Source organism: Malania oleifera, chromosome 13 (assembly GCF_029873635.1).
Source record: "Malania oleifera isolate guangnan ecotype guangnan chromosome 13, ASM2987363v1, whole genome shotgun sequence".
Classification (NCBI taxonomy): Eukaryota; Viridiplantae; Streptophyta; class Magnoliopsida; order Santalales; family Ximeniaceae; genus Malania; species Malania oleifera.
Window position 1 is genome coordinate 29,296,977 of NC_080429.1, and position 26,013 is coordinate 29,322,989.

General features: G+C 35.9%; 1 protein-coding gene across 2 annotated transcripts in view; it reads right to left on the reverse strand.

Annotated features, from left to right (window-relative positions):
- Positions 1–26,013, reverse strand: part of LOC131146908 (probable serine/threonine protein kinase IRE) — a 51,971-nt gene that overhangs the window by 22,490 nt on the left and 3,468 nt on the right. For both annotated transcript variants that reach the window (XM_058096752.1, XM_058096753.1), the window contains exons 5-9: positions 24,568–24,740; positions 24,106–24,352; positions 15,373–15,465; positions 15,139–15,279; positions 14,938–15,030 (exon numbers count right to left, since the gene is read on the reverse strand). In XM_058096752.1, the coding sequence (XP_057952735.1) occupies positions 14,938–15,030; positions 15,139–15,279; positions 15,373–15,465; positions 24,106–24,352; positions 24,568–24,740 (747 nt within the window). The remainder of the gene's footprint in view (positions 1–14,937; positions 15,031–15,138; positions 15,280–15,372; positions 15,466–24,105; positions 24,353–24,567; positions 24,741–26,013) is intronic.

Below are 26,013 nucleotides of genomic sequence, written 5' to 3' on the forward strand. Positions count from 1 at the left end.
GAATTCTTCAGCATCAAAGACAGCACTAGGTACAAGAACAGAAGCAGAACTGCATATTTGATGAGAAATGTAAGGGCCCATAAAGTTGTGGAAAACATTTTCATTTTTCAATTTTTAGTTTTCCAAATAATTATAAAAATTTTAGGTTATTTTCAAAATTTTTCAAGATTCTTCTTAAAAAAAGAGTTTGTTTACATGTGCAAAACATTTTTTAAAATTTTTACTTCTAGGTTTTAAAATAATCACACAAAAGACAACTGTGTTTTCCAATTTTTCAAAATTTAAATAAGGTAATATTTAGAATCATGAATTTTGGGGTTCTAATTTGGATTTGTATGGATTTAGATAAAAGACACACTAAACATAATCCACACAAATTAAAGTTCAAGATCATAATTCCATGCTCTTATACGCAGAGTACAAGTTGGATATTAAAAAATAATGAAAATATGATTTCCAACTTTTCTATATAAATTTGAAAATTTGAGAAACAGGGTGGCATTTTGTAATTATTTGAAAAATAAAAAAAATAAAAAATAAAAAACTATTTCCATCAGCAAATAGTATCAAAACTGTTTATTGTTGTTCATTTTTTTCATACAAATATTGTAAAATTTAAATAAAAAAAAAAAAGACTAAATTTTTTTGTAATTTTTTTGGAAAACTAAAAAAGAAAATGAAAACTGTTTTTCACGACTGAATGTGCCCTAAATGTTGAATAAGCATGCACCAGATGATACAAAAGTAAAATAGAGCAATGATTTATCCCCAAATAATAAACTGGAAAAATAACCTCAAAAGCTATAGCTGATGCATTTTTTTTCAACGATGGCATCCAAGGCCACCAGGATAATGGTCCTACCCCTCTACCCTTCTCTACTTAAATACCAAGGTATTATCTCAAATGAAAAATCATAGCCCTCAAGACTCGAACTCTGGTCATTTAACCATGAGAGCCTTGAGTTTACCACCTAAGCCACCCTTAAGGGTCATAACTAAAACCCTTTGCTCCATTTTAGCCCAGTCAATGCCTTGTACACTTTATTGCATGCTTCAATTGCATTTTCTAATGTCTCCCCTCGGTTCCCCTGACTGCATCTTGCACACAGTCTCGCATGATGGTAGAAGTATTGGGCTGTTGGAGCAGATGTGCAGCTTCAAGCCAATACAATACCCAATGCACAAGGCTATCATTCCATATTAGGGTTCTAAGGCAAGCATGATGTACACAACTTTACCTTTCCATCTGGAGAGGTTGTTCTATGATTAGAACCTGTGACCTAATTCTGATTTAGACCCTTCCCAGCTAGTAGGTGGAGGCTCACATACCCTCTAAAGCTTATGGCCAAATTGAGATCACCCTTCCCGAAAACCCATTTGGGGGGGATGAACAGATAATACCTCTTCTGAAATTTTCTAGAGCAGAAGCATTGCACCCCAGAGCACACAATTGCTCCCTCTTGCATCAATATTTAAACAAGAAATAAAGGAGCCTGAGTTTCATCGAGACAGAGGTTCACAAACAATGGCAGCTGTGTAACTAGTTCCTACATTCCAGAAGTCCTACAGAGCATGCATAAAAAATGCGTAACCTTCAATAAGTTTGAGTCAAAAAAGTCTTAAAAGCATTAATTACGCTTAAATTACATCATAAAAGTCACATGATCAACAATGGCTAACTTGCCTGGACTTGCCAGTCACCACCCATAAGTGCTCAGGGTTTCCTAAATAGTTCTTATTGTGGCAGAAGTGGTAAAACGTGCTGCAAATTCACGGCTTCTGAAATAGTTCTTATTATGGCAGAAGTAGTAAAATGGGCTGCAAATTTTTTGTCTAGTGCATAAAGATACCTCTGCCTTAACTATTTCTTACATCCCTTTCCCTGCTTCATTTGATATTCTAAGGAAAATCATTACAGACTAATAAATGCCACAGCCATTCTCAATTTACGTTGTACATTACAATTAGCCTTTCACTGCCAAAGTGGATTAGTTTTGAAAGAACAGTGTCACTTGGAGATTCTTCTTCACTGTGAGATTTTCAACCTTCTTCACATCAGACAAAGCACAAAACTTCTGAAAAAGAAAACCAACTCCAACACAGCCAGAAGTTCAAAAAATAATCTGCACTGCCCTTACCTTTGTAAATTTGATCTTTAATCTGAGGCTGCTTAGGGGATAGAGCATGTCCATGAGAATTAAAATTCAAAGTTTGTAACTATTCAATATTCCTTTCTTAACATTTGTTCATTTTCCAATCAATTATCTTCCTTCCATATTATAATACAAATACCGTATTGCAAGGGATAAAATGAAAAACAATGCATCAAACACACCAGAAAACATAAAAAACATTTCAAGAACATTCATCAACCACATTGAACTTCAGAAACCAAGCACTTCAAAAGTATTGATGATGCCCTTAGCGGTGCATTTCTAAATTGAATTACAATAAGTCAACAATAACTAATTCTTCTTGTGCAACATGATAAGGGGTAAAATATGAAGTTAACAAGGGAACAAGTTTGCATTTTAAGTTTCCCTTTTTTTAGAGGAAGAACACTGTGCAGTGTGAACTGATTGTTATCAGAAGAAACCCCTTGGACAAATAAATTACAAGCATCAACAAGTGTGTGTGAACATATAAGTTATCAGCATTTTATTGGGGCATTGGAGTAAATGTTAGGTGTAGGATTCTGTTACTAAACTCTAAATACACATGCACATGTGCATGCGCACACACACTTATACACTTGCAAAATCACTGAATATTGCAAATCATACGCAACTTGGAAGACAATAGTAGATAACAAATCGAAAGCACAGGTAGCAGGAGCAGAAGCCATCTTCAAGGATAAAGAATGTAGGATCAATTTTATGGACCCGGGCATACTAATCGCTCCAGATTCAAACAGCATTGAAAGAAGGAAAGACTATCTCAAGAAATGTTTAGTAGGAAGTTTTGATGGTGAAATGGTTGACTTAGCGGTGTTGAAAAGTTGATGTTGCAAAAGCTGGAAGATAAAAAACGAAGTTACAATCAAAAGATTATCCTTTGACCAATTGATGTTCATTGTTGGCAGTGAACAAGAGGCACTAGATACCTCATTCTCAGGAAATAGGCGATTCTGGAACGGCTTTCTTCATTTGAAAAAATGGAGTTCCTTTGCCTCAAATCACAAATCAAGAGAAAACAAAATGATGGCTGGGTCTCTATAAGAGGTCTTCCGTTACATCTAAGGAGCGAAGAAGTGCTGAAAGCAATAGCATACACATGTAGAGGCCTCAAGGAGGAGTTACATGTCAGTGACTGGTTTGATGAAAGCATCAGAACCAAAGATATCCCAGACTGCATGTTGTTAGCAGAAGGAGATCTGGGGCATAAGATGAAAGTGTCTTCCAAGGAGAACATCTTCATTCTTAAAAGGCCCACAAAGAGATTTCAGTCAAGATCATCATAGGGTGCTGCAGTTTCCGAAAACAGTGCTGATAGGGGAAATCAACACCAGAGAAGCTCTCATCCGTGAAGGCAGACCAATCGACCACAGCAACAAGGATCTGGAAGTAAGGCCTGACATGGAAGCTCAGAATGGAGGTAGCAGGTGAGTGCCAATCAACGCGCGCTCGGAGAGAGTAGAGCAGAGGGGGAAAAAGCCTAAACAATCCTGACGCTATGTTTGTACGATGGAATGGAATGATCATTCCGACAATTTATTTCCATTCTCATGTTTGAATATATTTTTCAAAGTGAGAATTTCCAAGATAATGCTCATTCCCACTAAAAGTGAGAATAGGGATTCCATTATTAAGATAGAGGAATGGTGATTCTAACCTAAAGTAGGAATCCCCCACTCCCTCTCCAACTCTCCCCAATACTCCTCTATCTTCTCTCATCCCCAACTCTTCCCGCTACTCCTCTCTCTCTTTCTCTCTGCACCGTCATTTCCTCATCCTGCGTCCACTCCTCACCAATTAATCGCCTCCTCAGAATCTAAATCCAATGGCTGACATCGCAAATCTTCTCTCCAGGTTTGATTCCAATCTAATTTGACTAAGTTTGTTCGCTAATCGCCATCGGCTCTTCCTGTAATTTGATGGTTATTATCAAAATTTGGCGCAGTTTTGTACTCTATGAGCGAATCTGTTCGATCATATTTCTCTACAATGCTTGCTTTGCTCCAGAGCTCATTTTCGAAGCTTCGTGGCAGATAAAGTTCAAGTTCAGTTGACCTCTGGTTGGTTGCTGAGAAAGTGAAAGAAATGAAATGAAAGGAAACGAAAAGGGTTTTGAAATTCGATTCAACTTAATATGATGGTTTTGCTACCTGAACAAAGGCAACTTTTCAGTATACCTAGCTGAGAATTGTTACGTTGTATGCTTGGTAGAGTTGGTTTGGTTGTTTTCTCAGGGACTAAATAATGAAAAACAAACAATTTTCATGTTGTATGCTTGGTAGAGTTGGTTTGGTTGTTTTCTCAGGGACTAAATAATGAAAAACAAACAATTTTCTTAATTGTTTTTTTATTTATTTTTCTACATTTTCTCAGCTCCCAAACACAGGAGTTTGATTTATTTCCCTACTTGGTTGAACGATTTCATCGTTTTAATTTTTTTGTTCTTATTTAAGTCATGTCCTATTTTGAGCTATGTGCCATTTCTGGTGTGATTCTACACTAGTTCACAGTGCATAATTAGTGTGTTTCTCTTCACATTTTATTGATTGATTTTTTTTATTGCCAGATTAATATCACAGTTTTGTGTATAATTTATCAATTTTGATGTCACTTTTGTAATGCTACCTATTGAGGACCAGAAGAAGAATTTGAAATGTTCAAGATCATTCCCTTGCGATATGCCTGTGACAGACAGCACCATTGCTCAAACTCTCGATGACTGTATTCTTTTCCCAGAAAAGAGATAGTTCACTATACCATTGCTGGGACTTACTTTGTCTACTTTTTTTCTTTAAAATTCTTCATGTGCAATATAAATGAATGCTATTTAGTTAAAAGTCATCTTTAAAATAGTTAATGTCCTTAAAAAAAATATTAAATTTGCACATTTTAATGTATTTTTAAAAAATTGATAAATATTCCATTTCATTATTAATTACTTATGCCAAACATGAGAATGGAATGCAGAATGGGAATGCCCATTCCATTTCAATGTGATTCTATGTTTGTCACCGAACAGTGGAATGTTAATGGTCATTCCATTCCACTTCCCATTCCATTCCATTCTTCAATCCATTCAATTCTTATCCCATTCCATTCCTGCATACCAAAAATAGCATAAGTCTAGCACAAGTCGCCATCATACATTAGGAATGGGCATCACCTTTAATTTGAACTAGCCATAGGCACGCACTATTGCGTCCTCTATGACTCTATTTTTAAAAAAAATTAAAAAAATTATTAAAAAATAATAAAAAATTAAATAATATAAGACCATTTTGAAATAGTTATAGATAGTTATAGGGGTATTCTGAAATAATTATGAGTAGCTATAGGGATAAATTTGACATAATTACAAGGATATTTTGAGATAGTTATGAGTACTTAAAGGAGTATTTTAAAATAATCATTGGTAGTAATGAGGATAAATTTAATGTTTTCAAAAGAAAACACCAAAGGGAGAATCCTCTTTATAGTGTTAGAGATCCAAACATTAGTTCAAAATTTGAAATGTAATAAGGCTAGACAGTTAGCTAAAAAGGTTCAGGCCCAACAGAATCCAAAACTGAGTGGAGGCCCAAGGCTAAAAAGGCCCAACTAGAGAACGTTAAAAGCCTCCTAAGTTCCTAACCCAAAATACAAATTCAGAGGAAGGCCCAACAGAAGCCACATCAGAATAGGACAGAAAATCCAGCAACATCCCAAGACTCACCTGGCATGAAGAGGTCAGCAGTCAGTCTTGCACGAGAGATGAGGAAAGGACACCCGGTTGCAACTATGGATTTATGATAAACTTGAGCAAATAAAGGCATAGATAATCGCTCAAAGGAGGTGGTGATGCAGGCTATGGAGCTCAGAAGAAGATAGGATTGACTGCAGAAGGACAACGAGAAAATTTTAAAAGGCTATTGACATCAACCCCTACCCACATTAACAAATGATTCCAAAAATCCTTCTTCAAACATTAGAGGCCTTAATGGGCAAGAAAGATGAGATAGAGTGAAAAAAGCTTTGGAGGTTTGGAAACCAAACATCATATGTTTACAGGAAACAAAACTAAACAGGATAGACAAAGACAATCAATTCCTTTTGGAAACTGAAGTTTGTCAAATGGGCAGGATTGAAGGACGAAAGAGCTTCTGGGGCTATCACAGTGGGATAGAATTCAGTTTTTTTTACACTTCAAGCGGTTGATGAAAGGAAGTACTCTATTTCTGTGATAACGTTTATTAAACTAATAGGATGGAGCTGGGTCCTTTTCGGTTGTATATGGTCCTCTGGCTGATAAAGACGAATTAGAGATTTGGAGAGAGTTATCAGATGTGAAGATCAACTTTGATATTCCTTGGTGCATATGCGGTGACTTTAGTGAAATAAGATTCTCATTCGAAAGAATAAAAACAGCAAACATCTCAAGAAGCATGGAAAATTTTTAGAGTTCATTCGCAATTGGGAGTTAATTGGTTTGCCTCTAAATGGAGTTGCCTACACCTGGTCAAATAATCAATAGAATCCTAATTTTTCAAGACTTGATAGATTTCTAGTAAGTTATGAATTGGAGGACTGCTATCATAATTTATGCCAAGTAGCATTAACCAGGTGCATCTCTTATCATAACCCTATATTTCTCAATTGCAAAGGCATCACATGGGGAAAAAGCCCCTTTCAAATTTGATAACAGTCGGCTTAAATTGAAGGAGTTCCTAGATTTGGTGAAAAAATGGTGGAGGGAGGAGGCTAGGGGTGAAGGCACAGCTTCGCACAGGCTAGCACAAAAGTTCAAAATGCTTAAAGCTGCTATTAAAGAATGGAAATCTACCTATCAAATTGATAATTCTCTTAGAAAGCAGAAGTTGATGGTGGAGATTGACAAATGGAACAGTTTGGAAGAAACCCACTCAACCTTGATGAAAAAAATAAGATGGAAGAAGCAAAGAAGGAGCTATTCAGTTTGATAAATATAGAGGAAGCCTCTTGGAGACTAAAGTCTAGAGAGCTTCGGCTGAATGAAGGCGATAAAAAATACAATTTTTTTTTCACAGGATGGCTTCGCTTCATAGAAATTCAAACTTCATGTCAGAGTTGGTGGTTGATAATAAGATTTGCTCCACTCAGTCTGACATTAAGAAAGAAGTCATCAACTTCTTCCAAAATCTGTACGAAGAACCTTGGGAATGGAGACCAAAACCAGTTGAGCTCCCTTTCAAGCAATTACAACCAGAAGTAAGCCTTGAAATCGAGGAACCTTTTACAGAAGAAGAAGTATGAAGTGTGATCACATCTCCTAATGGAAATGAATCTCCAGGTTCAGATGGGTTCAGAGTGGCCTTACTACAAAGTTGCTGGGGTACTTTCAAGAGTGATTATATGGATGCTATTTGAGAATTTCACTCAAAACGCAAGTTTGAAAGGAGTCTGAATTCAACCTTCATAGTACTTAGTCCAAAGAAAATGGGTGCCTCAAACATCAAGGACTTCAGACCCATTAGTTTAATATATATTTTTTATAAAGTCCTATCTGAGATCCTGGCACAAAGACTGAGGAAAATAATGACTTTCCTAATTTTCAAAAACCAGCTGGCTTTTGTTCTAAACAAGCAGATTCTAGAATCTCTTATTCAGATGATGGTAAAGGCTATAGATTTTAAATTGCCGGAGAGTGTGGTTTTGTCAATCTATTCAAATAATCTAGTTATTTCTCATCTTATTTTCGCTGATGACACTTTACTATTTGGTAAAGATTCAAAATCTGAATTTGAATAGCTAAGGGCAATGCTACTGTTTTGAGGCCACTGCAGGTCGGAAAGTAAACTTATCAAAAAGCAGTTTATTTTCAATTGGGGAAGCGATCTCAACTGTAGAGGGGGCTGATATTCTGAAATGCAGAGTGAAGTTTTCCCCTTCTTCATATCTTAACCTCCCTTTGGGTGTAAAAGTCAGCTCTAAAAGCATTTGGAGTCCAGTTCTTGAGAAGATCATATTAAGACTAGCTTCCTAAAGGCAAAATACCTATCTCTGGGAGGCAGACTTACTTTGATCAAATCAATGCTACCCAATCTGCCTATCTACTTCATGTCCATATTGTGAATTCTAGTTGTGGTGGCAAATAGGATTGAAAAGCTTCAAAGGTACTTCTTCTGGAAAGGTAATTCGGAAAGCTTCAAATACCCTATAGCCTTGCTTGGGAAATGGTTATGGAGATTCCACAACAAGGGAGTGAGCCTATGGAGCACTTCGATTTGTTTGAAATATGGTTGCTGTGGGAAAACGTGTTTAATGATTTGTATTCTATGTTAACAGAGATAATTTAGGATGTAAATAGCTTAGTTAAAATATTTTAGTTTATATTTATATTGTATATAGCAGCTGTAAATAATGCTGCAAATCTGGCAGCATGTTCCTGAAAACCTGCCAGCATTTAGGTGCTGAAAACCTGCCTGAAAACATGGCAGCAACAATGCAAATCTATCGCAGCAACAACAATGTAAATCTATCGCAGCAACTATTTAAATCTCTTCTATATAATGAAAGCTAATCCCATGGAAAGGGTATTCAGACCAAAAATGACATGGTATCAGAGCATACTGCTGCTTCTTTGTACCCTGTTTTACCCTGGTTTTTAGATCAAAAACAGAGTATTTTTGCACTTTTTCTGTTCAGCTTTCATTGCTGAAATTTCTTGGAGCAGTTTCCATTCTTATTTCTACCGTTGCCAGCCTTCATTGCTGGTGGTTTCCGTTTCGAGTGATCGACCTTAATCACCAAGAGATCATTGTTCATGCAGAATGTTGAAGGCTGCAGAGACGACCGCTACAGCCTTCAGGTACTTGCTCATTGGCATATTCAGGTGAGTTTCCTACCTCTATTGGATTAAGTGTCTTGGGTGAAACCTTTGCCGACTCCTGGGTCATGGACTCAGGAGCTACCGGCCACTTGACCCACTCACCGAATGTTTTTTCCACTTATTTGTCATGCCCAAGCAGTAGGAAAATAGCCACAACTGATGGTTCCTTGACCACTGTAGCAGGTCTAGGAGATGTCAAAATAGACCCATCACTGATTTTAAAAAATGTTCTCCATGCTCCTAGATTATCCACAAACCTTGTCCCTATTCAAAAACTCACTCAAGATACACGTTGCAATGTGGTTTTCCATCGTAGTTATTGTGTATTTCAGGACAAGGATTCGGGGAGGATTATTGGACATGCTAGAGAACGGGATGGACTCTACTACCTCGAAGCACCGAGTCAGTCAAGCATTACCAAGGGCAAATTATCTCACTCTCTTGTTTCTGAGCATTTTTCGTCCAATAAATAGAAAGTTCGGCTTCACCTTCGCCAACTTGGACATCCGTCATTTAGAGTCATTAAAATTCTGTTTCCTTCTTTATTTAAAGGTTTAAATGTTGAAAATTTTCATTGTAAAGTGTGTGAATTCGCTAAACACAAACGCGCATCTTTTCCAGTCAATAATAAAATAAGTTCTATTCCTTTCTATCTCATTCAAAGTGATATTTGGGGTCCTTCTAATATTCCTAAATTCCTAATGTTTATGGGGCACGATGGTTTGTGTCATTCATTGATGATTGTACTCGTGTTACTTGGCTTTTCTTGCTCAAACATAAATCCGATGTCAGTATTGTTCTCCCAAATTTTTATTCTATGGTTAAAAATCAATTTGGGGTCGATACCAAAAGGTTTAGATCGGATAATGCTAGGGATTATTTCAATCAAGTCCTAACTCCATACTTTCAGAAGGAAGGGATAGTACACGAGTCATCTTGTGTCAATACCCCACAGCAAAATGGCATAGCAGAAAGGAAAAATTGTCACCTTCTTGAGTCAACCCGAGCTTTCATGTTCTTGAAAAATGTGCCTAAATCCTTTTGGGGGGAAGCAGTTCTTACAGCTGCTCATCTTATAAATCGTTTGCCTTCCAGAGTCTTGGGATTCAAAAGCCCAACGGAAATGCTCTCAACATTCTATCCTTACCTACACACTACAAATAATCTTATCCCTAGGATATTCGGGTGCGTGTCATTTGCTCATATTCATAGTCAAAGTAGGGGAAAGCTAGATCCGAGGGCGTTAAAATGTGTCTTTGTGGGTTATTTTTCGACTCATAAGGGGTATAAATGTTATCATCTAAGAAGTTCTATGTCTCAGCAGATGTTATTTTCAATGCACAAGAGTCCTATTTCACCACTCCTTATCTTAAAGAGGAGAGTTCAACAATGGATGATAAGGATAGGGAGGATAGGGATATTTTACTTGATCTGCTGTCACTTTCCGTATCTAAACCAATTTCTAGTTCCCCCATGCCAAACCCTGTGTCTGAGTCCATGTCTGAGCCTGTGCCAAATCCTGTGCAAAATCATATGTCCAAACCCGTGCCCAAAATTCCCCCAACAAGAGCTGATTCTGCTCTTGAGAATGTGAGATTTGGCAAAGTGTTTTCAAGGAGGAACGTGGCTGTCCCTGAATCTGTGCAAGTCCGAGAATCCAACTCAGATCCTGAGAATGAGGTAACAATTTCTAACCCTTCATTGCAAGCTGAAACTGAACCTCAGGCTAATGACCAAGATCTTCCCATTGCTGTTAGAAAAGGAACTAGAGAGTGTACAAAACAACCTTTATATCCTCTCTCACATTTCTTGTCCTTCAAAAATTTTTCACCATCCCATAGATCCTTCCTTGTTAGCTTAAACACCATTATCATCCCTACCACCTTATCCGAGGCTTTATACAACGAGAAATGGAAACAAACTATGAATGTGGAGATGGCGGCGTTGGAAAAAAAACAAAACCTGGGAGTTGGTGAAATTGCCGGCAGGAAAGAAACCCGTGGGGTGTAAATGGGTTTACACTGTGAAGTATAGAGCAGATGGATCAATAGAGAGATACAAGGCAAGGTTAGTGGCCAAGGGCTATACAACCTATGGAATTGACTACCTAGAGACTTTTGCTCCAGTTGCGAAGATGAACACTGTTAGAATCTTGTTGTCTCTAGCATCTAATTATGGTTGGGACTTGCAGCAATTTGATGTCAAGGATGCATTTTTGCATGGAGAGCTAGCAGAAGAAATTTATATGGAAGTCCCGCCAGGTTATGGGAATAATTTGGCTGCTCATACTGTGTGCAAGCTGAAGAAAGCCTTGTACGGTCTTAAACAATCACCACGGGCATGGTTCAAAAGGTTTGCAAGAGTTATGATGGCCATGGGATATAAACAGAGCCAAGGGGATCATACATTGTTCATTAAACACTCACCTTCAGGGGGAGTCACAGCCCTCTTGGTATATGTCGATGATATAATAGTGACGGGATGATGATAAGGAGCAACAGATTTTGAGTCAGTGTTTGGCTAAGGAGTTTGAGATCAAGGCATTAGGGAGGCTGAATATTTTCCTTGGGATCGAGGTGGCTCACTCTAGGCAGGGCATTTTTATATCTCAGCAGAAGTATGTTACGGATCTTCTCAAAGAAACCGGCAAGACGGCGTGCAAACCAGCAAGTACTCCAATAGATCCTAACCTTAGACTTGGAAAGGCAGAGAAGGATGCTCCAGTAGATAGAGAAATGTACCAACGCCTGGTAGGAAGACTCATTTATCTATCTCACACACAACTGTATATAGCTTTTGCAGTGAGTGTGATTAGTCAATTTATGCATAACCCAAACCATCTGCAGGCGGCTCACCGAGTGTTACAATACCTCAAAGGGACACCAGGAAAAGGTATTCTGTTTAAAAGGAACGGATGCTTAGTTCTTGAGGCATACAAGAATGCCAATTATGCTGGGTCGATTGTGGACAGGAGGTTGACCTCGAGATATTGCACCTTTCTTGGCGGAAATCTTATGACATGGAGGAGTAAGAAACAAAATGTGGTGGCTCGGTCTAGTGTGGAGGCAGAATTCCGAGCAATGGCTCAAGGTGTATGTGAACTACTTTAGTTGAAGATTATCTTAGAAGACATGAAGATTAAGTGGGATGGTCGGATGAGACTCTACTGTGATAATAAGTCCACAATCAGCATAGCTCATAATCCGGTACAGCATGATTGAACAAAGCACATTGAAATTGATAGACACTTCATGAAAGAAAAGTTGGAGAGTGGATTGATTTGTACACCTTTAGTGTCTACACATGGCCAACTTGCTGATGTACTTACCAAGGGGTTAAGTAATTCAGTGTTTCAGAGTACGGTATCCAAGCTGGGAATGGAAAATACCTATTCGCCAGCTTGAGGGGGAGTGTGGGAAAACGTGTTTAATGATTTGTATTCTATGTTTACAGAGATAATTTAGGATGTAAATAGCTTAGTTAAAATATTTTAGTTTATATTTATATTGTATATAGCAGCTGTAAATAATGCTGCAAATCTGGCAGCATGTTCCTGAAAACCTGCCAGCATTTAGGTGCTGAAAACCTGTCTGAAAACATGGCAGCAACAATGTAAATCTATGGCAGCAAGGTAAATCACTTCTATATAATGAAAGCTAACCCTATGAAAAAGGGTATTCAGACCAAAACTGACAGGTTGCAACAAAAATAAATGGGAGCTGCATGTAGGCAATCTTAATCAAGGATGGGGAGTATAGAAAGACATCCTTAAGGCCAACAATTTTTTTTTGGGATTGTGCAGCAATCCAGATTGGGAACAGGATTGGCATGACAACTGGGCAGAAAAGGCACTACTGAAAGCCTTATGCCGATCATTGTTCAACATTTCACAACAAAAAGAAGGTTGTCTGAATGAGCTTTTGATTAGAAGAAATAGTAGTTTGCACTGGAATATCACTTTCAGCTGAAACTTATGAGGAGCTTATCAGAATAACGTCATCAGATTGTTGGAGCTGATCTACTCATCTACAACAAGCAAAAGCTTAAAGACATAGAGGTTACTAGCACCTGGGCAGTTGCTAAGGATGGGCTCTTCTCAGTTAAGAGTTTCAATACACATTTTATTATTTGTTCTCAGAGATTGCTCTTGAAATTCCTTCGGAAAACACTCCCAAACCCCATAAATCCGGTAAAAGTCTCTCTATTCTTATGGTTAGCCAATCAGAACAGAATTCTAACTTTAGATAACCTTCTAAAAAAGGTTGGATGATGCCCTTTTTTTGCCCTCTATACAAGGAAAACTCGGAGACTGTTAATCACATCCTTTTGCAGTGTAAGTTCAGCCAAGCTATATGGAATTCTTTCTTCCTTCTTTTGAACCTACAATGGACTATGCCGCACAAGCGGCACAACAAACAAGGATTGTTACAAAGCTGGCCTAATTCAACTTCAAAGGGAGATGAAAGAAGGCTGAGACTGGCCATCCCCGCAACAATTTGCTGGGAGTCATGGAAAGAAAGGAATGCTAGAGCTTTTCGGGATGAATTCAGCTCCCACCTCTGTGTGATAAGAAAAGCCTTAAGCAACCTTTTCTCTAGAGCTGTGCATGCTTGACCTTGGAAACCAAGGAATGGAACCAGTTTATTACCCCTTATTCTCATCTTGGCCTGTAAAGATATTTTTTCTGTGGAGATAAATGACAACTGTAATTAAACTCTCAAGCTTCCTGCTTGAGGGCAGTCTTTCTTAATAATATGGCTTTATCTTTTAAAAAAATATATTACTGAATAAAATTTGAAAAATAGAATAATGAATGCATGATAAAATAATAAAAAGGCCAATGTACTTGTATATTCCCTAGGCTATCTCCATAATATCTGAAAGATGTTAGATTACCATTTTAACTAAAAGGGGCATGTTTGGTATCAGTATCATTGTTGCTTTTTTGTTTTTTATTTCTGTTCCTACACAGTTAAGAAACAAATTATAAAAATGCAATCATTTACGTTATCAATTTTTTGTTTCTGTTGTTGGTTTTCAGTTGTTCACGAAAAAAACTCAACCCTAAATTTATTTTTTTCAATTGTTTTGACAACCTGTTGCCAAAAATTTTTATATCCAGAAATAATTTTTTTAAAACTAAATAATTCATTTTACACACATTTTTTAAAATTAAAATAAAATGATCATATGGATTTAAATATAAATCAAAATAAATATTTTTACATATATTTTTAAAAAAAATAATAATAAGAGTCAATTACAAAGTATTTTTACTATTTTTCAATTGTCATGTATAAAAAGATTGTTATTGTAAAGTTAAAATTAAAAATATAACAATTAAGTAAAATAATTATAATAATTTTCATTTTTATTACAATATTTTAAAAAATTTTATTATTTTAATTATATTTTTATAATATTATTTGATGTAAAGACAAAAATGAGCATTTTTATAAAGTTTTTTAATTTAGTTTAGCTTTACAAACATTAACTAAACAGGTTGCTAGTTTTTGGTTGGTTTTCATTCCTGATTTGCGTTTTCATAATTTTTGACAATGATACTGAACGGCCCCTTAAGCTGCTAGGTTATGGACCAATAACGTAAATCAAGCCATAATACACACACAAACCCCCCCAACATGCAGCCCAATTTGCACTTGGAGAGGAAAAACAATAAATGACACTCTTTATCACGATAATTTTAGACCATCACACAATAAATATGGGCAACAAGACCCAAGACCTCGCAACCATTGGCAACCATATCTTTGATACGATATTAGATTAGCACTTTACCTAAAAGCTTAGATTGTTAGCTTGTGAGCCAACAATGCATATCAAACTTTAACAAAAGGGATAGAAGGATTTAGAGAATATAAACAAAACAAAAAAATACTAAAAGTACAAAATACTGACCTTGATGTGACCATCAGGACCAATCAATAAGTTGTCTGGCTTCAAGTCCCTGTGAATGACATTCAAGGAATGCAAATACTCCAAAGCAAGAACCTGGGAAGAATAAAATGAGATAATTTTAACTTTATGTGAGATATATGCACCAATAAAAAATATGGTGGGTAAATATGGATAAAAGCAAAGATATTAATATTTCCTTACAAGTTCTGCAACATATACACGGGTCATGTCTTCACCCAAGCAACCTAGATTTCTCAACAAAGAATATAGATCTCCTCCATTTAGGTACTCCATGACTAGATACAGATTTTCCCTGCATGTGAAGGAGTAGAAAAACCGAACCTGTTCAACATTGAATTAGGAAGCCACATCATAAAAAGTTTCTCCACATGCCAGTTATTGGTATAAAAATTATATATTGCGAAACCTGCTCACCACAAAAGGATTGCGAACTGATATTAGAATGTTACGCTCGGCCAGAATACTTTCAACTGCATTTTTACGAATCATATCTGCCTTCTTTAAAACCTGTTAGATGTTCATATTAGCTTAATCTTTGTTAAACCATCCATAATCTCCACTGTAAAGTATTCATTTAAATCAACCATAAAGAAGAGATGGAAAATATTTTCCACAAACCAACCACTCATAGCATTCAATTAAATCATCTATAAAGAAGAAGTTGAGAAATTTTCTATAGAGCCAGGGTTCAAAGTTGTGATATGGATTGGAAAAATAATGAGGAAGTGACAGAATCACCAAAAATATAGATCAGATAAAAAATTATACTAAGTGCATTCATGATAATGGTTTGTTTTGTTAGATCACCACTTCACCTAAAAGCTTAAGCCCTTAGGTTGTGGGCCAACAATGCATATCAAGTTTTAACACGTCCCTGCACATTTAGCAGGACAACTTGTGGACAGATAAACACACAATAAATAACACCCATTACAGGGAATAAACTTTTTAAAACACCACACAATAGACACTGGCAACAATAATAGAACCTAGGACCTCTTGGTAACCAGCTTTGATAAAATGTTAGATTACCACTTTACCAAAAAGCTTAAGCTCTAAGGTTGTGGGCCAACAGTGTATATCAAGATTTAACAGTTTTAGAGCCAGTCAAGCACATGAACTTGCCATCAGTTTCTTAAGGGATAATGAGGTAGTGAGGAAGGATTTAATAGCTTTTAATATAATAGAGGAAAAGGCTCTCGATTGGGTGAATTGACATAAAAGGATTCATGTAGCCAGCCCCACCTAGTGGGACTTAAGGCTTGCTTTTGTTGCTGTTATTATTGTTCTTAACAGGAATGTCTGGTTAAAGAAGACCAAAAATTACAAAAAAAAAAATTATAACAATTAAAAAAATGTCAATTAAGAAAGAGGAAGGGAGTACAAAGAAAGGACTATAACCCATTTACAAAATAAGAGAAAAAATTACAAAAAATTGCATTCAAAGAAACATCCTAAAAGTCTATGGGCCAAGCCTTTGAATGCAGTCTCTGACTCAGAAGATCCCACTATTACTTTGGTTTATTAGCAATCAGCCAGTAAAAAACCTAACAAGGTACCCCAAGACAGACAGGAGGAAGGATCAAAAATCAGGAATAATCAACTAAAAAACTTGAGTAGAAACTTCATTAGTAGACTGGTAATCCTTTCAACCAAAGGAACTGTGATAACCACACAAGCATCTAGTATTTTATTTGCATGCTGCTTATGCAAATAAACCTGTTGTTGGTTCTTTATTCATGATACCTATCAAACTACTTTGTACACCTAGCTGCTAAATGTTACAGTTTGTGTACATGTGAACCTAAACACTTTGTTGCAAGCAAGGGATTAAATATAAGCTGATTCATACCTTTTGGCAACTAAGACATTGCTTGTGAGGCATTAAGTCACTTACAACAAATGCAGTATGACCATAGTCCAAGTCACAAAAATGGTCAACGACCAGAATGTATTTTTTAATTACATATTACCATTACCATTAGCCATTATTTTTCTTTTTATGTATTGCTCCTAAAAGCTTCATTTTTACCCATCTCTCACCAAATTGCTCAAATTCGAACCAATGGACATCTTTTGTTTAATGTTGTGATTGGTGAACACTTATGCGCTTTCTTAACATCACTCTCTTTTGAAAAAGCTTTACTATTGATGAAGTTCTATATGAATATGTGGACCATAATGAGCCTCTGTTGTCCAAATGTTAGGGCCACTGGTGGGGAGACTAAATGTGGATAATTTAGAAACAAGAATTCTCCAGTCTCTGTTTTACCTTTTATCTTTCCAAAGAGAATAGAATCTTTAACATATTTTGTATTTTGAAGCTATAATTTTGATAAAAAAATAAAATAAAATTTTTAGAAGTCATTTTATTTTTCCTTTTATAAGTTCTTCGCTGCTTCCACTTTCAAATTGCACAAGTAAAAGACATGTGTTAGACAACTTTGGGCATTTGAAGGCATGTGCTCCTGCGCCCAAAGAAATAAATAATATTTTACTTTAATGTCACACAATATTTTATTTAGTTTGTTGCTCACTTAACCCAACTATGAGTTTGACAAATAAAGCAATGCTAATTCAATGCATGCTCACAGGCATAGAACCAGACACCCCTCCTCCCCCCCCCCCCCTTTTTTGTTTTTTCTTCTTTTTATACATAGGACTAGGAGAAGGTGTTTAATAAAAATCTAACCAACTGGCAAAATAAAAATCGATGTTGTTTATGTGATGTAGGATTTCTTTCATCAATCTGATAAAGATCTATCCATCATTCAACACAAGTGAAAGACATTAAGCCCAACAAATCAGAATCCCTGCTTTCTATAACATGTGAGATTTCTTTCCTCGATCAGATAAGGATCGATCTATCATTCAACACAAGTGAACAAGAAACTAAGTGATAAGTCAGAACTGAAAATCAGAAACAAAACAGAGAGAGAAACAAAAAATGGAGATGGAAGAAGTAGATGGAAGAAGAAGCAGGAAGAAGGAAGAAAGAGATGGGAGAGGGCAGCACAAGAGAGAGAGAGAGAGAGGGAAACAAGAAACCATTTTTGAATTCAAAACTGATAACTATTGAATATAACACACAAACAAAGTACTTGTACACCCAACATTGCAACTAACTACAAAATAACCTCAAAAAAAAAAAACTTAAATGCACAAAATATCCACAAATGAACTAAACTTCTGAAATAACAAAGATTTTTCAAATTAAAATAAAAATTCCAATCTCTAAATCTATAGCTACAATAAAAGCATCTAAAGTTCTCCAGTAGTGGTCCTCCATCACTAAGCTCACCAGTCATAACCCATGTTTTTTACATCATATGAAGTTTTTTTTTTTCTCAATGTGATAAAGATCCATCTACCAGTCAACACAACTGAAACAAGACACCTCACGCATTGAAATTTTGGGTTCAAAGAACAACAAACAGATTACAGAATTATCAACAAAGCTATGTTCCTCTAATCCATTCTCTTTCTACACTCGCATTCCACATGCATACTACATCAATGCTGTTAAGAATCCCATTCTCCTTTTATTCATATTAAATGCATCCACTTTTTATTCCATGCTGTGTCACAAACTAGGTATACAAAACCTTGTTTCTTAATATGCAGGACTACATAAATGGTTGCATTTGTAACTCTTGAGAGCACTACTGCTCCTATCAAAGTTCATGCCAAAGGTTACTAGGGTACTGATTTGGCTTCATAATAGTATTAAAGTACAAGGCGAACATATTTGAAAAAATGGCACTTTGGAATTTTTTTTGTTACATATAATAAATTTCCAAAAAAAATCAATTACTTTATTTCAAAATTACATCAATCTACATAATGTTGTAAGTAATAGGATTGTCCAACTAGATAAGATTGGATTGTCTTGTCCATTTTTGCTTCTATTTGTTTTAACATCTGCAAAAGACACCTAATTAACAAAACACTATGGCAATTACTATGGCACAAAGAAATTGGACAAGCATGTTCTTTTCCCCTTTTAGAATAATCAGACTGGTTTAAATTAGAGGGGAGAAAAAAGTACCATCATTTGTTTCTAGTCTGGTCTCTCTACTTCTACAGATCAAACACCTCACTGAATAGCCTAAAATAATCTATATCATTTAGTTGGACCAACAGATACAGGAACAGAGACATGATCTTTCTGAAGGATCTTGACATGCATCTTCAGCATTGGCCTCTAAAAACCTTGAGTTACGCACCTTGAGCTCACAATAAATTCAAATCAGAAAGGACGAGCATTCAGAATTAATAAACAACAGACCATGAAAAAAATTGAAAAGCTTTTCTGTTGAATCTTCAGCAATTTCCAAAGAATCTAGTCCTTCTATTCATAGTGGAAAGTAGTGAACTTTTACTTCAGCTTCTATCTCCATCTTTGTTGAACAGTTAAAACAAATAAATAAACTTGAACTCATTACCACTTAATTTGTCAGAATGTAGTTAGAAGGCCTTATTTTGTTAGGAGGGGGGCTTGTTTAGAAACATTTCTTTAGTAGGGAATTGTTGTTGAGATTTCCTATATAAATTTGGCACAAGTTTATTAGGAGAAGGTATGATTTTCATCACACAAGGGGCAAATGTCGAGAAGTGTTTATGTTATTTGTGCCAGCACCTAAAAATTTATGTGTCAACTTTCTCACCTTTTCTTCCCAATTACTTGGAAAATATCAGTGATGGTTATGTGATGTAGGATAAGTAGCAAAACTTTGGGAAGATACTTTTTGGATAATAATTAAGAAGAATTGGGTCAAGGGATTGTTGGGTTTAGTTAGTAGTTAATTGTGTGTGTTTAGTTTAACAGGATAATGTGTGTTTTGGGGATTACTTGTAATATTTGTGTATTTTAAGGGTATGCTTGCAATTTCATATAATTTTAGGGTTATATGTGTCATTCCATATATTAGAGGCTTTCTTGTAAATAATGTTTTTCTTGATGAATTTGAATTGAAGTGAAAATGTCATTCCCCCTTATATCTCCTCTCTCCTCTCTTCCCCTTCCTTTCTCTCTTCAATTTCTTTTAATTTCTCATCATGGTGTAGATTTTGACACTGCCCTGCATCATTTGGTATCAAAGTCTAACCACAATCATGCCATTCTTCCATCACAACTTTCTAGCCTCATTCATGTCATACCATCGGAATTAGTACTCCAAAGAATACACCAAATCAGTAGTTCATCAGGAAAACCATCACCATTAAAATTTGAAACTTCTAGTTTAATTCCCTTACTCAAATGATTATTTCAACCTTCACACAACTCAAAAGTATGAGGTACAGCAACTATTCCACCATCTTGTTTGGTAGGAAATTCCATGGGCCTTTGACCTAAGGCTGCAACTTCGATTGTTGGCCTATTGGAGGCATTGGTAATAGTCTCCAAGGCATTTTTCCATGTTTTGTACCTTACCAGATAAGAATTTCACCTTTGCAGATAATTCAGCATTAGTCACAATGATGCAATTATATGATGCAAATCACAAACTACACACTCAATTATTTAGAAACAATATTCAAATCACCTTTAATCTTGAATATCATGTAGAAATAAAACAAATTCACTTAGAGAACTCAAAAATGCAACAATAAAACCTGATTTCCAATGCCAGCAGCAACAATTTCTCATTTCTTGCAGCAACTTATTGCGTCTACTTGCACAACATCAAGTTTGGAACCGAACTAGCATGTTGCAATATTAGGAGAAAACAACAATTTCTCATGGTTGGAACCAATTTCTCGCAATTCTGACAGCAGGGCAGGAGTCTGGCAAAATCCCAGTTGTAGTCGCCAGCACATAAGGCGTGTGCACCGCCGACAATGGTGCTCTAGTGATGCTTTTTTGGGAGGTGATAGATCAAAGGGTGGCGAGTTGAATGGCGGTGGTGGTGTGTTAAAACAACTCCAGAAGGGTGGATTTTCAAGGGGTCGGCGGCTAGAGAATTTCAGGTGGCATGTGGGCCTTCACAGCTGACTGGATGGTGATGAAATTTCAGAGTAAAGGGTTTCAAGGGGTTTTGTTTTTGATAGTGAAGGCGGTGTCACAATTTTATTCTAGGAAGTTAGGGTTTTGAAAACTAGGGACATGACTGTAATTTTCAAAATTGTTCAAAACTGTAGAACTGCTTTTCGATTTTTTTTTTTTTTACCAAAATTACAAGGCAGAAAAGAATTCAGAGAGAAAAAAGGAAGAGAGAGAGAGAGAAGAATACAAGAAGGAAAAATAAGAAAAGAAGAAGTAGCAAAGACAGGGAAATTAGAGAACAATGGGAGAAGGAAGAAGAGAAGAAGAGGAAGAAGTGTGAAAGGAAAAGATGGGAGAAATTGAAATGGAAGAATAAGATCATGGTTGGGCTCTAATACCAAATGATGCAGGGGCAGCATCAACAATCTGCAGCCATGGACGAGATTGGAAGGAATTGAAGAGAGGAAGGAGAAAGGAGGAGAGAAGAGATACAAGGGGGAGCTCATGTTCACTTTTCAAATTCAAATTCAGCAACAGCTGCTTACAACATGGCTTTCACACACTATTTATTAGAAAGCCTCAAAACACATGAAATTACACACATACCCTTAAAACTACATTACATCACAAACATATCCCTAGAATACACAAATACTACAAACAAGCCCCCAACATACATAATCCTAAGACAAGAAAACTACACATACATACTTAAACAACTAACTTACTAAGAACATTTGGGTTTTAGACCCAACAAATCATTGACCCTATTCTCCAACATAGGCCTCCAAACTGAGTAAAAATGATCCATCGAAAAAGCCACTTCTCGACCTACATCATTACATCACAAACATATCCCTAGCATACACAAATACTACAAACAAGCCCCCAACATACGTAATCCTAAGACAAGAAAACTACACATACATACTTAAACAGCTAACTTACTAAGCACATTTGGGTTTCAGACCCAATAAACCATTGACCCTATTCTCCAACATAAGCCTCCAAATTGAGTCAAAATGATCCATCCAAATACCCACTTCTCGTCCTACATCACATGTCCTCATTCTTTCTCCTTGGTTAGATGATTCAGGTTCCTCAAAGACATGAGAATACATGTCTTCCACTATAATGGGACATAAATCGTTTTGAAGCCTGCTCTACCTACCAATCAAGATAAAGAATCTAAAATTATTGATCATGTCAAAGTTACTCAACTTGAAGACGCTACAAGCAAGGAAATGAATGTGTTTAAAGACATCCAAAGTCTTGAAGACATTCCTATTGTTGAGTTTGTCATCCCTGATGTGCTTAATGATGCTAATTCTCAAGTCTACGATGTTGCCAATGAAACATGGTTTCTCTTTTATTTATTTTTTTTATTTTTTTTTCTAAGGATTCCCAGATTTTGTTAGGGGCATGTCTTCTCTCCTGATTGTACATTCTTTCTATTTCTGATGGATTTCATTTTCTATCCAAAAAGAAAAAAGAAAAATGAAATGTGGTTTTTGTATCACCCTAGTGCTAACTTTTGAAGAGTCCAAGTTTGCTTCTTACTATAATCCTCCAACATTTCAAAATTTGAGGCTGAATTTTTTCTAACTAAGGGAGATTTGATATGGGATAGGACGCAAGACCTTGGGAAAAATCGTTGTTGGAGAAAAATCAAGAAGAATTGGATCAAGCAATTGTTGGGTTTAGTTAGTAGTTAATTGTGTCTTTAGTTTAATTAGTATAGGATTATGTGTATTTGGAGGCTTTTTTGTAATATTTGCATATTTTAAAGCTATGTTCATAATTTCATATAATTTTAGGGATACATGGCGGGAAATGAACGTGAAATTCATAATTTCATATGTTGGAGCCTTTCTCATGAATATCATGTGAAATTCATGTTGTAAGTTGTCGTTGATGAATTTGAATTGAAATGAACGTGTGATTCCCCCTTGTATCTCCTCTCTTCTCTTCCCCCTTCCTTCCTCTCTTCAATTTCTTCTAATTTCTCCTCATGGCTGGAAATCCTTGTTGCTGCCCTACATCATTATGATATTCAGGAGATCCTTGGGTTGGTTGCATTTCCTTGTATATTTGTGAATTTGTGTCATAGTTCCTTAGACTTTCTAGCATTTACAATTGCTCCAAAATTATAGAGAAGTGGATGAGCTTGTTAAGTTGGATGACTATCCTCAGTTATTTTGTTCCTCATTCTGTGATGATGTTTGTACTTGGCTTGGGATAATTCTGCAATCTTTTCTTCCAATCTTTTCTTTTGCAATTGTTAAAATCTCCCTCTCTTCTCCTTTAGAGAACATATTTTCAAAGGCTAACTTGCCTACAAAACTAAGGCTTTCACATGAATTTTGGTTTGTGACAGAATTAATACTAATGGCTTGTTGCAAAAAAAAACAACCAGATAAAGCATGTAGCCATTATATTTGGGTGATGTGCTTCACATCTAAGCTGAGTGAGCACTTGTTCCTTCAGTGTCAAGTGGCTATTATAGTAATATTTTTAAAACTATGGGGGAGGATGTGGTTGTGTCCACAAGATATCAGTCATTTTGTGAGGGACACAGTTTGGGGCTTTGAGGCTTTCATAAGAATAAGAAAGGGAAGTTGTTGTCCCAATGTGCTTGGTTTGCTATTCTTCAGATTTTCTAGAAGGAAAGAAATACTAAAATGTTCCAAGATCCAACTAGGCCTTCTTCTTTGTTATGGGATAGAGAGGTTTTTCCTGCTTCTCTTTAGGTTTTAGCTTTAGGGTTGCTTTGGCCTTTGAGGTGTTTCTTTGACTGATTTTGCTAGGGTATTGGAAAGCAGCTTGTTTATAATGTTTTGATTATTTGTTTGAGAACAGCATGCCCTTCTGACTTGTAATTTCTTTTTATTTTTGAATAAATTAAAATTTTTAATAGAGTTATATTGCCTTCAGTGCTACATGATGCACACACAAAATGGCATGGCAAATAGATTTATGATTTATACAAAATCTCATGGCATTTAAATGAAGCAGAGGAAATGAAATTGCATAGCATCTTTAAAATCAAATTTTCAATCAAATAGTGAAATGCATATACCCAAGAACAATGATCATAAGCATGTAATTCCATCCTATAGATTTAGGAGACAACCACTTCATTATGGTAAATGTTTTCTCACCTTTATAGCAAATAAGTCACCAGTAGCACTTTTTCTAGCAAGGAAAACTCTCCCAAATGCCCCTCTGCTAATGGGTTTTATGATTTCAAAATCTTCTATAGATGTTCGGTCCTTAGAACCCTTTATAGGGCTTGTCCGCTTACTACGAACCGTATCATCTTCCACTAGACTATCTTCATCAGCCATGATATTTGATGAATCCAATTTGACATCTTCTATCTGACCACAAAGGTGTACATATTTCTCCCTGTTGAATCCAGATATGCGGCAAGAAATTAGAATTTGAGGGAAATAATGAGGGGAAAAAAAAGATAGTGCCATCAAAAGAAATTATGTTTGGTTTTAAGCGATTCATATGATTTGCCTATTTTTAAAATTATGAAGAAAATCTAGAAAGAAAATTCACATTTGTGATATATAATCAAAACATTTGACAAGAAGTTGTCTTAAAGCCAAACTCACTGCATTAGTTTCTCTATACGTCTCCCAAATGTCTCTACAACAAGGGCATCCGCCTTTCTATCCTGGATAACATATTTTAGTTCTTCTAGGCGGTCAAGCATGTATTCCAATGCACTGTAGTCATTCTTCTTTACATTGGCAACAGAACGAGCAATATTCAATAGCTTGAGTATCTGCACTTAATTGACATGTGAAAATGAAAACAAATAATTAGTATCAAACCATAAAATAAAGTTATTAAATGATTGAACAAGTTTTGAAAATAATGTTACAAGATTTCTAAGCATGCAGCAAAAATGCAGATTATGAATTGAACAATTTCACTTTTGACCAGTACCAAACAAAAGATCGACCTAATATTGCCTCTAGAATAAGAAAAGCCACATTGCTTGCAAAAGAAAAGAAAAAAAAGGGACACAAGAAGATAGAGAGCTAAAAAATGTAATTGTCAAAAATAGTAATAATTACATACATGAGAGAGAGAGAGAGAGAGAGAGACAGATGCAAAAAAAAAAGGTGTTACTAGAAAAAATATATCAAACTTATTTGTCATGACAACCAATAGAAAGAGTACAATGGCACAAAGGCAGAATCAACATCCACCCATACTTCTTATGACGAAGTATAAATCTTACATTTACAAAACTAATAATCTGGCCATCAGATAGAAATCTTAAGCAGCAACTATAGCTCTTACTATTAACTTTCCATGCAAATAGGTACTGCTGATGCTATTTGAGGAAATAATTATGATAGTTTGCCATAATTCTAGCTAGGTAATGGTGCTTCAGGCAACAAAACCTTTGAGGGCAACTAAGCAAGATGACAATGCATAAGCAATAAATTTTGATTAAAAAAAAAGAGAGTGTAATTTTAAATTAAGAAAATTAAGTAGTTTTTTTAAAATTCCCAATGCACTCAACAGAAATCTGTGCCATGATAAAGTGACAACAAATACTTCCTAAAAGCAAATATGATCAAAGATGAAGATTGATGCAGATCATGCCAGCCCTAATAAGCCTACAATATTATGTTACATAACCCGCAAAACTCATACAAACATGGAAATAAACTTTCCAAAAATTTTTTAAAAAAAATCTCCTTGAGCATTGACCTAATTGGAGGTGAACTTTGATGTGCATATAAGCACATACAAAACAGACAGAAGAAGAAGGAGGAAGTTGAGAGAAAAAGGGAGTGAGAGAGAAAGGAGAGGACAAAGATCATTTAATCTATAATAAAATGTGGACAAAATTTTAGAGAAAGAAAAGTTGATTAGCATGAGGGCATTAACCTCCATAACCATCATGAAGGTAATCAACTTCTTCCAATACTAAATTTCTACTTATTTATTCACAACGCACAGTAATAAATCACTGATTTCCAATTGTAACTCCACATTAAACGAAATATATTTAAGACGGACCAAAAGCAACAACAATAATT